Source organism: Carassius gibelio, chromosome A14 (genome assembly GCF_023724105.1).
Source record: "Carassius gibelio isolate Cgi1373 ecotype wild population from Czech Republic chromosome A14, carGib1.2-hapl.c, whole genome shotgun sequence".
NCBI classification, from domain to species: domain Eukaryota; kingdom Metazoa; phylum Chordata; class Actinopteri; order Cypriniformes; family Cyprinidae; genus Carassius; species Carassius gibelio.
The window spans coordinates 13,829,764-13,843,195 of NC_068384.1; the positions used below are offsets into that span (position 1 = coordinate 13,829,764).

The 13,432-nt window shown below is 36.1% G+C and overlaps 1 protein-coding gene across 2 annotated transcripts; it reads left to right on the forward strand.

Annotated features, from left to right (window-relative positions):
- Window positions 1–908: 908 nt before the first annotated feature.
- Window positions 909–9,698, forward strand: LOC128027580 (E3 ubiquitin-protein transferase RMND5B). 2 transcript variants are annotated; one of them, XM_052615319.1, is made up of 10 exons: window positions 909–1,029; window positions 2,166–2,342; window positions 2,909–3,051; window positions 3,510–3,647; window positions 3,815–3,915; window positions 4,466–4,632; window positions 4,804–4,969; window positions 5,795–5,897; window positions 6,429–6,583; window positions 7,834–9,698. In XM_052615319.1, the coding sequence occupies exons 2-10, from the start codon at window positions 2,204–2,206 to the stop codon at window positions 7,895–7,897; spliced, it is 1,176 nt and encodes a 391-aa protein (XP_052471279.1). In that variant the 5' UTR covers window positions 909–1,029; window positions 2,166–2,203; the 3' UTR covers window positions 7,898–9,698. The 2 variants fall into 2 exon arrangements, with proteins under 2 accessions (XP_052471279.1, XP_052471278.1); XM_052615318.1 differs by having other exon boundaries at window positions 1,022–1,092.
- Window positions 9,699–13,432: the final 3,734 nt, after the last annotated feature.

A 13,432-nucleotide genomic window follows, 5' to 3' on the forward strand; every position in this document is an offset into this window, starting at 1 on the left:
TAACACTGGAATCATAAATCTTCGACCTGAAGGCAAAAGCCCAAACTCATGTAGCGGGCGCCTATGATCAGATGTAATTTTCAGAATGTTACAAAGGCATCTAGTTTGATAGATTTGTTTCTAGGCATATCAAAGAGATGCCAAAGTATTTTGATCACATTTTTTTACTTTCCTTGGGTTTACTGTTTTTATTTCACCGTAGCATGTCCAAATCAGCAAAAGATGTGGAAGGCTTCAATTAAATTACAATAAAAAGAGAGTATAAATTATGTTAAACAAGTTAAATATGGGAGTTAAAAGCCATTAAATTATTTTCACCAAAGAAAGTATAGCCTTTTCTGACCTCTTTTGTTCACAGCTTCGGTCCATTTATCCCATCTCAGTTTATGGTCTAGTTAACCCAAGCTATTTGTACTCCTCAATACTCTTAATGGCGAAACTTGCTGAGGATTCTTTCCTAAAATCGATACACATCTATCTCCCTCGTCGGGCCATTGGAATCGTCCTAACCTCCCCCCTCCCATAGGGCCTTGTTTACACTAATTTGCCTTTTAATTTGTATTTGAATGTACCTTTTAGTTAGGACATCATTATTATAATAAGCTACCTTCATATTTAATAGTTGTTTGAAAATATTTTACTATGGACCCTGCGAAAAAACTCCACTAGTCTTCACATATAACTGATGTCCTGAATAGCCTACGGGCATATTTTCTCATATATGTGTTATTTGTTTATTAGTGTATGTTTGTTTTGAACTAGATTTCTTATAGTTTGCTGGTCTTAGCTGGTTCACGGCATTTTGACACTTTTTGTAGACACTTTTCAAGTAGTAAGACTTTGAAACCACCTAAACCAGCTTAGACCATTAAAACTGCCCTATTTGTCATTTGTACTTAAGCTTCAAAGGTGTTTGTGCTTTGTCGATCTTACCATCATTTACACCTCCAGGCCGCGGGAGGCAGCAGAGCGCCAAGCAGTCAGTGCATCGCTTCGGGGACGTCTGCTGGTGAAGCGCTGTCAAAACAGGCAAGAACATAATGTATTATTTTAATTTACGCGTTTGATATAGCCTTCTAAAATTCGTTCGAGGTCAGTACTAGACTGATATGGTTTTAATAGCATCGTTTGTGTCAAAATACATACTGAATTTTCGAGTTCTACACTCGTTCTTATGGCTAGATGTATTACCGGTTATGCTAACAAGCTAACTGATTGTTTTGATCAAACAGTTTCTTATTTCAACGCACATTTTTAATAATTGTTACAGTTTTCTTTAGTTAGACATAAATTTCATTGCAGTGTGTTATTTAAAAAGGTAAAACAAACTGAGAATAATAGCTGTAGGTGTTTTAAGTCGTAGTTTTGCTGTGTTTAGGCAGCATAGCCCTGACCCTGGCTGAGGCTTGTATACATTTGATTTAAACTAAATTCAAAGGAATGTTTTCTTATTTATTTTCATTAAGAGGTCTTTTTGACTAATTAAATATGCGTTTATACAGTATTGCTTTTTAGAGTGACACTTCGGTAAGGTTAGTTGGGTAACGTTACAAAGCATTTCAGTCTTTTTAGGCTCTTTATTTTCATGACAACGGGCCTGCGAGCCTAAATCCTTGGAATTATATTTTTGAGTGATCTGCTTATTTTGAAATGACATTGATCGGTGTTGTATGTCTATAATCAAGAATTTTTTTTTTATTGTCAGACTTTGGCTCAGATTTTTAGTCCGATGTTGTTATCCCTGGAAATCATTTAGTCACCCATTGGCTTGATTTAATCAGTACTGCAAAGAAGTTGTCAGCTTTAGAGTCCATTCAGATATGATTCAAACATGACACTAACAAATACATTTGAAAAATTAGCTCTTTCTATCCATTTATAAAAACACAACAATTAAACCACTGTTCTGCTGTAATTCACTGTTTGTCATGATTGACCAAACCACACTGTTTGCACTGTTTGAAATAATTTATATTATTATTATTTTGTTTCTACTAATACCTGGAACAGTCAAACTAAAGAACACAAGATCTCTGCAGGTTTTATAATTCAGCTTAATCTTTAAATGAGGTTAATATATAAATAAATAAAGATATATATATATATATATATATATATATATATATATATATATATAAATTCTTTTTTTTTTTACTGTTTTGCAGGACTTGTGTGTGTGCGTGTAAGCTGTAACGCTGTGCTGATGGAGCAGTGTGCGTGTGTGGAACGGGAGCTCGAGAAGGTCCTACACAGGTTTGTCACATATGGACATCAGTCAGAGGAAAGACTGGATGAACTCCTGAGGAACGTCTGTGAGCTGAGGAGCCGATTGGTTGCTTATGGTGAGAATATATTTGAATAAGTATAGTGACGTTGGGCAATATGTTGTTCCTGCTATAGGAGAAAAAAAAAGCTAATTGCAACTTTATCTCACAATTCTCTCACCTTTTTTTCTATAATTTCTGAGAATTGTAAGTTTATATCTCACATTTCATACTTTTCCTCTCATAATTTTGAGTTCATATCTTGCTTTTTTTTTTTTAAATCAGTGTTGTGAGTTATCAACTTGTATGGTAGAGTGATTCATATGTCAGTGCTTGTACAAGAGGAGGAGGACGAAGTCAACCAAGTGCTTTTATGGCTTCGAAAACAGCCAATTCAGTGACATTAAGTCATGAACAATAGGTGTACTTTAGATGCCTGCATAAATAATAGCCTGCAGTGCAAACAAACATACAAAAACACAGGAAAAACTGCATTTAGCTGTATAACCTCTAGCCCACACGTCAAATTTTGTAGATGGTTATATAAGCATAACTCTGTTATAGAGCTGAGTCACAGTAGCATATGTCTGTTTAGATCAAAGTTCCCTATGTTGCTATATTTTTTCATACTGTTTCAACTCTAGGGGTTCAAGATACAGATTTATCAGTGCTCCATCAAACAATGGCCCAGTGCTGCAAGGAAATCAAAGAAACTGTGCAGATGCTTGCCTCAAGGCACAAGGACATCCACGGCAGTGTGTCGAAAGTGGGCAAAGCAATTGACCGAGTAAGAATTTGTTAATTGTTTACACTGTTGTTCAATTTAATTCAATCAAATATTAAAAGAATATTACATTTAACAGCAGTGTATCTTAGTCAGGGTCTCCCAAACTGGGGGTTGTTTATGAAATGTTGAGGAAAAATTAATAAATATTTAAATTGAAGAAATGTAAAATCATTAATAAAAACCAAATAAAACATACTAAAGAAAGATAAAATCTATCATGTTTGTCTGAATAAATATAATTGAATAAATGCCGGTGACATTCCCAGTCCTGTTCTTCTTCTCTTTTCCCAGTAGTTTATGGTTGCTTTCTACATTTTCTGTCTGTTGAAAGTGAAAAATCTACCTATTTGATGATAAAATTCGACTTGTAGTTGAATTTACTTTAGTAAATCAATCACCACAAAGTATTGTGTTATGTGGTTTAATACATTTGTTTTAAAAGCTGTTCTCTTGCACAGAATTTTGATGCGGAGGTGAGTGCAGTTGTAGCTGAGAATGTCTGGGACTCTCCAGAGAGGCAGAAATACCTGAGTGAAACCATCGTAGAACATCTGTATCGACAAGGCATGTTGAGTGTTGCAGAGGACCTCTGCCAGGTATCTTTTTTGTTTTGTATTATTAATAAATACTAAAACAATTAGTGTGCATTTCTGTAAACATTGCTGCAATTCACATTTAGGTTAAGTCATGAGATTTTCAGTTAGAATTTTATTGAGAATTTATTCCCTGCACTAATATGTAGTGTTTTAATCTGACTTTACAGGAGTCTGGTGTAGTAATTGACATGAGCATGAAACAGCCATTTCTGGAGCTCAACCGCATTTTAGAGGCTTTAAGAACACAAGATCTCAGACCAGCTTTAGAGTATGTGGCGCATCCTTCTGTTTTCTACTTCCCACTTTTATTTGTTAATTTTTCTTTTTCTCACGTGCATGGCCTTTCAAAAGTTTGGGGACAGTAATCAAAAGTGACAGATATTAACATTTATCACAAAAGATTTCTGTAATAATAATAATAAGCAGCATAACGGTATCCAACATTGATAAGAAATGTTTATTGTGCTGTAAGAATATTATAATAATTTCTGAAGGATCATGTGACACTGAATAAATGGGTGCTGAAAACGTAGTTATTTATTCCTGCCATCACAGGAATAAATTATTTTTTGTCAAATAAATGCTGCCTTTTTTAAACATAATAGACTTCTTCATAAACATTAAAAATCATGCTAACCCTAAACCATTGGATGGTAGTGTATCTAACTACATCCTGTAAGTCTACATACCGTTAGGGTAAACATACCCTTAATTCTTTCAGAACAACAAATTTGATAGGGTATGGCTTGAATAGTTGCATTGTAGATTTAAGATTACTGGTTGTAATTGTTTGTTTGGTTTTCTGATTGCTGTGGTAGGTGGGCGGTGACAAACCGTCAGCGGCTGCTGGATCTGAACAGCACCCTTGAGTTCAAGCTTCACAGACTCTACTTCATCAGCCTGCTCAACGGAGGCATCGGCAAACAGCAGGAAGCTTTACAGTACGCACGGCATTTCCAACCGTTTGCCTCGCAGCATCAGAGAGGTGAGGAAAGGCCCACTCTTGAACCATTATTAGGCTTTAGTTTTATAAACATATGGGTGGAACTGAAGGCTGTTTTTCCAGTAACATCATTGATGCAATTATTTTGTTCTGTATTACACTACCTGTCTCAGTGTTGATGATATCTGACCCTTGTTTGTGTGTGCTTTCCAGATATTCAGATCTTAATGGGTAGTCTAGTGTACCTCCGCCATGGGATCGAGAACTCTCCGTACCGCAGTCTGCTGGAGACGGATCAGTGGGCAGAGATCTGTAACATCTTCACACGAGATGCTTGCGCCCTGCTTGGACTCTCTGTGGAGTCCCCACTCAGTGTCAGGTCAGAAAAAAGTCCTATGATTTCTACACTTCCTGTAGGATTTGCAATATGACCCCTAACCAGTAATTAGATAGATGTCAGGCCTATTTTAATAGGAGCTGCTGAATTCATTAATCTCTGCAAGTTTTATGCAAGTTTTACATTGTGCTCAATAGAATATAAACGCATGAGTCTCAAGGCATGTTTTTTTTTTATTTAAACATTGCAAAGTTTTTACTTGAAATTACACTTTTTCTAATGACTATTCACTGCTTTACACGTCTGCATAATGCACCATTAAAAGGTTTAGGTTAAGTAAGGTTTTTAAATGAATTTGGGGAAAAAGCCACTTGTGCTTACTAAAACTGGATTTAATATTACAATTATCGAAAATAACTGTTTTCAGTTTTAAAATGTTTTATTTCCTGTGAGGGCAAAGCTGAATTTCCAGCAGCCATTACTCTAACCTTCAGTAGAATTGCAGAATTCTTTGATGAAAAGTTAAAGAAAACCACATGTATTTGAAATCGGAATCTTTTGTAATGTTATGACAGTCCTTTCTTTCACTTTTGATCAATTTAATGCATCTCTTTTGAATAAAATTAAAAATTAATTGCTTTAACAAAATGCCCTGACTCCAAACCTTTGAATGGTAATGTACAGTTTGCTCATAGTATACTGACGTATACAGTATTGTTAACCCTTAGTTATTTGGGATATCATAAAATTAATTATATTTAAATTTTGTTTAAGAGGTAACATGTTTTGAACTTTGTATTGACAGTAAAACCTTGTGCTTGATCTTTGATTGCTAAATCCTGTTTTGATTCTTTGACTCTCCATCAGTTTTGCGTCCGGCTGTATGGCACTGCCTGTGCTCATGAACATCAAACAGGTTATTGAACAGAGACAGTGCAGTGGTGTTTGGACACATAAGGATGAGCTGCCAGTAGGTCTCCCTGTTTCCCTTTGAGGTTTTTTATACAGTGACAGCTTCAAATGTTTCTAAAAGTTTCTGTTGAAATCTTTTACTTACATGTATTTACATTAACATTATAATTATGCATGCACCAGTTACTTACTAGAACAACATTTACTGATGCTAATAGTTGGTTCGTTTTTTTTTTTTACTGAAAAATTTATCATACAACAAAACTAAATAATTACACAGCAAAATAAACTGAAGTATTTCCATCTTCCAACTTTCATAATTTAAGAATGACCAAAAGTAGGAATGATAAATTACACTTTCTGTTCATCTCCCTATTCAGACTGTTCAGTTATTATAAATGCAAAACTTTGAAACACAAATGAGTCAAGATTTTGATTACAGCTGACTGGACTAATTGCTCTGTCTGATAGGTGCAAGATTCTACTTTTATTGGCCAAGAATTGGCTGATATATTAATAAATAACTGTGGTCATTTCAAACACATTAATGCTTTATCTGTTCATCCCTGGTGTGTGTGTGTGTGTTTAGATTGAAATAGATCTGGGGAAGAAGTGCTGGTATCACTCTGTGTTTGCCTGTCCTATCCTGAGGCAGCAGACATCAGAGAGCAATCCACCCATGAAGCTCATCTGTGGGCATGTCATATCCAGAGACGCGCTTAACAAACTCACCAATGCTGGAAAGTAAGACTCTGATACATGCATCACATTCTACATTACATTTAAAGTTTCATCAAACAGACCTCCGACCTAATGGTTATTTAACAAGGGTTAAAGGGCAGTCTGCCGTTCTTGCTACCAGCAGCAGCACTAGTAGCAGTAGTTGATTGACAGATTATTGCAAATCATTTTTTAAGTTTTTAAGACTATATGAACATGATCCCAGCTATAAAGCATGTCAGACCGTAAGATCTCTGTTGTCATTAATGTCAGACTCATTAAAAATGTACATACGCTAAGACTTATCCAGAGTTTAACATCATCAATCAATGACACGGTCAGTGACGGCGAGCCATATTCACACGCATAATTGTAATGGTGGCTAGCAAACAAAAACAATCTCTAGAGTTAACTTTGATCATGGCTTGTCTTGAAAAAGAAATAATGGATCCAAGACAGTGTATGTTGAGAAATTGGTGATTTGTTGTTGCACTAATTGCGTCATCCCTTTCGTTGCTCCTAATATTTCTTGATTTCACAATCGTCATATGAGAAAGCCTCATAACTCATTTGAGGCAAAAATTTATCGCAGTGGGCATTAATTAGCTGTTGGCAAGGGGAAGTCATTGCCTAATGGTTAGTTGGACTCGCAATCAAAGGGTTGTGAGTTTGAGTCTCGGGCCGCCAGGATTTGTATTGGGGGGGGTACATGTACAGTTCTCTCTCCACCTTCAATACCACAACTTAGTTGCCCTTGAGCAAGGCACCAAACCCCCAACTGCTCCCCGGAAACAACAGGGATGTGATGATATCGTAAGATTCAAGAGCGGGCCTTTTTAACTTGGGACCACCCTGACTCTGGCAACATACTATGCAGATCACTTAAGCAACCACATAGCAATGTCCTGGTTACCATTGTTTCCTGTTAGTTACTCAGACATGCACATTTCACCTTATGTATATAAGGGGTTCATTCATTTATGTTCTTTAATGCTGTTTTCAGTTAAAAATAAAATAAAGGTTGCACTTTTAGTTTAAGCTGACATGGTTACAATGTAATTGCACAAATAAATACTTGTTAAGATTAATTTACTACATGTATTAACTCAAGGGTTAGGGCTTGGTTTAAGGTTAGTTACTTCCACTTATGCAAATTTTACTGTTTAATATAGTTAAAAAGTCACTGTAAAAAAAAAAGTTACCAAAATGAATCTTTTATGCAGTATTGATACTGATATTCCTTGCTTACAATGTCTTAAACTCTCTCTTCTCAGGCTTAAATGCCCATATTGTCCAATGGAGCAGAATCCCTCAGATGCCAAGCAGATCTTCTTCTGATGTCTTTTTTTGGAGTGTAGCCGAATGTTGTGTTGAAGGCCTCTTGGAGCCGCTTTTTTAATGGTCCTCATTCACAGGCATGACAAGCCTTCTGTGGCGGCTTCTCCCCCGCATCGCCACCTCCCTCTCCAAAGCTTTTAGTTTACAGAGGCCGGTGGCCATGGCAACATACCTGTAGAACCCGAGTCAGTAAGTGTACCTAATGAGGAAAACGATCATTCATTTGTTAACACAGCCTAGTATAAACAGGCTTTTACAAGTACATGTGTGTGTGTGTGCACATTTTGCTTCCTCTACATTTGTTTTAATTGCAGAGTATTTTTAAGTTTCCATGGTATAACGCCTCTCTTTTTTCTTTCTTTGTGACCTTTATTAAGCAAATGGGCGTGATACATCTGTGTGGGTGACTTCTTGCCAGAATATATTCACGGTTTCCTCTTTTGAGATCACATTTAAATACATGAACTTGGGTTCTTTGCACGTGTACATGATAGAAGTGGCTTTTCAGTATGTATATTAACAATGTACTAAGGACTGGTGGACGGGTGGCCTGTGGATTATAAATGATTTACGTCTCTCTTTCCAATATAATAAAGGCTTAATTGGATTGAATGGCATTTTGATTAGTGCATATTCATGAGAAATCTGAGGATTTGTTTGTGCAGATTGTGATCTTGTTCCTTGCGCCGGTCTAATGTCTGAGAAAACCTCCTTGTCCAAGCCATGTGTCTTGCTCTGTGTATTTTAAAAAAAAAAAAAAAAAAAAAGGTTTAATATACAGCAGTGATTTGTGATGGTACAACTTTTCATTAGTATAATTACATATGTAATGTATTTAAATGCACACACAAGTTGTTTTATCACAGAGTTGACTGGACTTGCTGAATTAGCTTTCACAGCTCCAGGCTTTTCCGCTTACAAAATCAAAACAGGTCTACGCGTTGATTCAGGAAAGCGATTGAACCTTTGCCAGCAAACGGACTGAAACTATATGTCCATTAATGTACAGTTGATGGTAGACTGACTGTGTTTTAATGTTCCTCATCAAGATGATAGTTTTCAGATGTTTCTCATCATCCCTGAATGTAAAGCTCACTCTGTTTATCTCTGTATAGGTGAAGGGAGACAGTGGAATAATATTTACCCCCGTAGGGTGTTCTTCAAATACTCTCTGGCTTTAATACACTGTTATTGCTAATTGTTCCTGTTCCACTTTAGGAATCGATCTCAAAATGTGCATGCCGAAGTGGAATGTATGGTTTGTAAATTGCCCTGCAGTGATTGAATCGAAATTTCGTTTCGAAACCAACAAGCTTTTCTGGCAGATGTGATCCAGACCTGAGACCCAGAGAGAGAAAACCTTTACCAGTGCTCTTTGACATTCTCGAAGGGCGAGCATGTACCAGCACAGCTACATTCTTAGCGAATGATGTCAGAATTATTTTTATTATTCTATTTTTGTTTTTGTTTTGATTAAGACAAATGCTGTCTTCTTGTTTGAAACCTTAAATAGGTGTGTAGGAGTGCTGTGTGGCCACTGACATGCTGATAATAAACGTCTGTTCTTTTAGTAGACAATCCTTTATTACCTCCCGGAAATTTGTAAGATCAAAGCAGAGTACTGTGCGTTGTAACATTAGTGTAAGGAAGTGCTTTTTTGTTTTAGTTTTCATTCAGTGATTGAGGAATGACTCTGCTTTCTCCACTAACAATTGCAAGGCAACTATTGTAAATATTTATCTTCTAACAGTACAATATGTTTATTATACTTGCATCTAAATAATAAAAAAATTTATACTCATCTTTTGAGTTTGCCGTCTCCATCTACATTCACAATTAACTCTACAAGTCATTTTAAACAATTAAAAGTGTCCATTTAACCAAATTTTAATATGCAATATTACACATGCAATTTATTCAAATATATGCTTTTTATACTTTTTTATACTTCCTATTCATAAAATAATAATTAAAAAAAATGTATCATGGTTTCCTCAAAAATATTAAGCAGTACATTGTTTTCAGTATTGATAATATTAAACACTGAATACTGAAGTAATTGTTGCTGAAAATCAATGAAAAGTGTTTTTTGTAGTCACAGGAATAAATGATTGAAAACCGTTATTAGGGTCCAAGGCACTAGGATACAAGGCCCTCTTGTTTTTCTAATAAACACAATTTAAGATATTTTGGATGAAAACCTGGAGGCTTGTGACTGTCCCATTGACTGCCAAGTAAATTACACTGTCAAGGTCCAGAAAAGTATGAAAATAGTCCAACTGCCATCAGTGGTTCAACCGTAACATTATGAAGCGACGAGAATACTTTTTGTACACAAAGAAAACACAAATAACAACTTTATTTAACAAATCGTCTCCTCTGTGTCTGTCTACATCACCGTAGTGCCATTTTGGAGAATATGAGCTGAAAGCAGGCAGTGTTCGCTCTTCTGGGTCAGCTGCGCCACATGGATGTGATATTTTCTTTCAAATCAAAGCATAAATACTAGGGGTGTAACGGTTCACAAAATTCACGGTTTGGTTCGATACGATACACTGATGTCACGGTTCGGTTCGGTTCGGTTCGATACGTTTTAGATACAGCAAAATGTAAAAACATCTCAACTTTTCAGAATGCCGCAAGCGCACCGCGGGTCATGTGACAAGAACCAACCAATCAGCTTCATCCTTTCCCGTAACAACGTTGAGAGCTCAGCCAAGATGAAGGAACAGCTGATCATAGTTGTATATGGATTGCAATTTTGAAATAAATTCAGTAGCAGAGCTACTGCAAGCGATTTTTAGAGCTGCAAATCCATTTATCCTTCGCTGAAATTTCCGCGTCTCATGGAGAGAGCACGTCATTGTTGCTTAGCAAAGACAGACGCCTCATGAGCGCTTCTGCCCGAGCGCTTTGGAAAGGAGGAGAAAGACGTGCTTAGCGTTTTCCACGCGTTTTTAGGAGCGATATGTGAACGGCCCCTAAGGCGCTCGCTCACTCAGCACGCGCTGAAGGCTCGTTGCAAAATGTCTAATGCATTTAACAGACCAGAAATATAAGATCCTAAAATAACCAACAGGTCTGGTGTTTGGGTTGGATTCCCTGTAAGCTATAGTGTCTAAATGCTGCAGGGATAGTTTGCTGCGTGCATGTTTCTCCTTTTTTTCGTCTTTTCCCAGATAGTACTGACGCATATATCCCAGATATTCCCGCTGGTGTTTTTTTTTTTTTGTATTCCCGCTGGTGTACCCTGTCATGTTGCAGATGCGACATACCGTTGTTTTTTTATCCACCACTCTCTTGCCATCACCATTATAGCTTAAAGGGAATCCAAAGTGCACCCAAACACCAGACCTGTTGGTTATTGGGGGATCTTCTCATTTCTAGTCTGTTAAACGCATTGGCTATTTTGCAACGAGCCTTCAGCGCGTACTGAGTGAGCGAGCGCCTGCTGAGTAGCCTAACATAAACATATAAGATGGTGTTTTTTTCTTCTTCGGGAGTGTCAGGGGCGTTGCCTGTTACGTTGTATGGGGTTATTGGGCTACCTTGTTGAACGCATATCATTATATTTCTATCTCTCTCTTTTTTTTTTTTTTTTTTTCAAATATAATTAATTACTCCAACGAACCGTTCGGTATACATAATGCGTACCGCGTACCGAACCGAAAGCGTCGTACCGAACGGTTCAATACGAATACGCGTATCGTTACACCCCTAATAAATACACATAGAAAACATATCTAGCTGACACAGAACAGTGTATGCTGCCTGCGTTCAGCTCATTCTCTCCAAAATGGTGCTAAGGTGATGATTTTTCAGACATATAAGCTGTAATACTAAGGTTGTCCACTGTTGTCATTTTGCAAATTCATTAGAATGGCAAACAAATGCATATAATCAGTTGATATATACTGTACTGTCATTAAACTTTTACATAATTATTTTAGAAATGCTTGTAGAGCATTATAAAACATTTTTTAGAGATTGTTAAAATTGTATATATCCTTCCCTTTCTCACTCATATGATAAGAAATCTTTTATGCCTGATCCCTTACAGCTCATTTCAATTAATTAGAATAAAAAAGAAATGCATAAAATTAGTTAATATTTTAACTGGCTGCACTTTAAAATAAGGTCTCATTTGTTGCATTAACTAATATGACCTAAATTAAAGAACAATACATTTTTACAGTATTTGTTGTTTGTTGATGTTAGTTAATCAGAATGTTCATGTTAATTCACAGTGCATTAACTAATGTTAATAGATACAACTTTAAATTGTAATAATGTGTTAATTTTGAACTTAATATTAACTAACATTAATAAATGCTGTATCATTTTTGGTCATTTTAACTAATATAGTTAATGATGATAACTGAAACCTGATTGTAAAGAGTTATGAAAGTTGTATACATTATTCTGTGTGTGTGTTTGTTTCACACTCTTGATGTTTTGGATTAACCCTTTCATTGCTGTATCCCTTAAAACAAGACTGCCAGTTGGTTACTATAAATACAAGTGTTTTCCTGATGCCACCGGGGTGGCATTTGCACTGATGGCTTGGGCCCGCCATTGCTGCTTGCAACTATATTTTAAAATGTAATACTATTTGACAATATTATTGTTTTACTGTATGTGATCACGTAAATGCTGCCATGATGAGCATAAGAGTCTTCTTTCACAAACATTTTTTTACAGACCCCCACCTTTGAATAGTATTGTGTTCCTAACAATTCTTATAGGTTAATGATTTAGGGCATATTATTTGCTTTTTGTTCATAAATAAAAATTATGGAATAATGGACAGAAAAATACCTCCATACTGAAACTACTGAAAACAATATTAAGCAAAATGTTTTAAATGAGATGTTGACCCTTTATTTCCACAAGAGGGAAACCTCAGTGCACTGGGGAAACTGTAAGGGTTGAGCCAAAATCCATAGAGCAATTTATATAAATAGCAATATATTGGAATTTTTAAAATAGTCGTTGTGAAAAAACGTTGACTGAGCTACCTGATCACAGTGTAGAGCAAAGTTAATATTCCTCTCAATTAAGGATCTCACTTTACATATGACAAACATTTGTTAAAAGTTTGGCAACCGAGTTTCCATGGAAACACCTGTTTCTTGAATGAAATTGAGACCCTCCTATGTTTGCACACTAAGTTAGATCAAATCTGACCTGCTTTAAAAAGAGGTTGACTATATAATGAACACTTGGTAGTGAATATATGCATTCAAGAACATGATCAGATTTTTTTTTTCTTTTTGAAAACAAGTTCCATTTTTTTATGCAAGTTTTAAAAAGTAAATAAAATAATAATAAGAAGAATAAAATTAGGCATCTAATGTTTTGACCCTGTTGGCCTTTTCTCAAACTTGATTTACTTCTTGCTTCTAAGGAAGCAACTTAAGTCCCTACCTAGAGACACAATAGACTCCTTATTGTCCATGTGACAATGACCCATTCTGGTCTATCAAGCACAAAATTCCTCTCCGTAGAGCTGGATCTGATGAGCAGGTGTGCAGG

What these genes read in the sequence shown, in the direction of transcription:
- LOC128027580 (XM_052615319.1), top strand. Translation starts at nt 2,204, where the DNA reads ATGGAGCAGTGTGCGTGTGTGGAACGGGAGCTCGAGAAGGTCCTACAC. An exon ending in TGGGCAAAGCAATTGACCGA is followed by an intron (nt 3,052 to 3,509) that starts GTAAGAATTTGT and finishes TCTCTTGCACAG; the next exon opens with AATTTTGATGCGGAGGTGAG. An exon ending in TTGCAGAGGACCTCTGCCAG is followed by an intron (nt 3,648 to 3,814) that starts GTATCTTTTTTG and finishes CTGACTTTACAG; the next exon opens with GAGTCTGGTGTAGTAATTGA.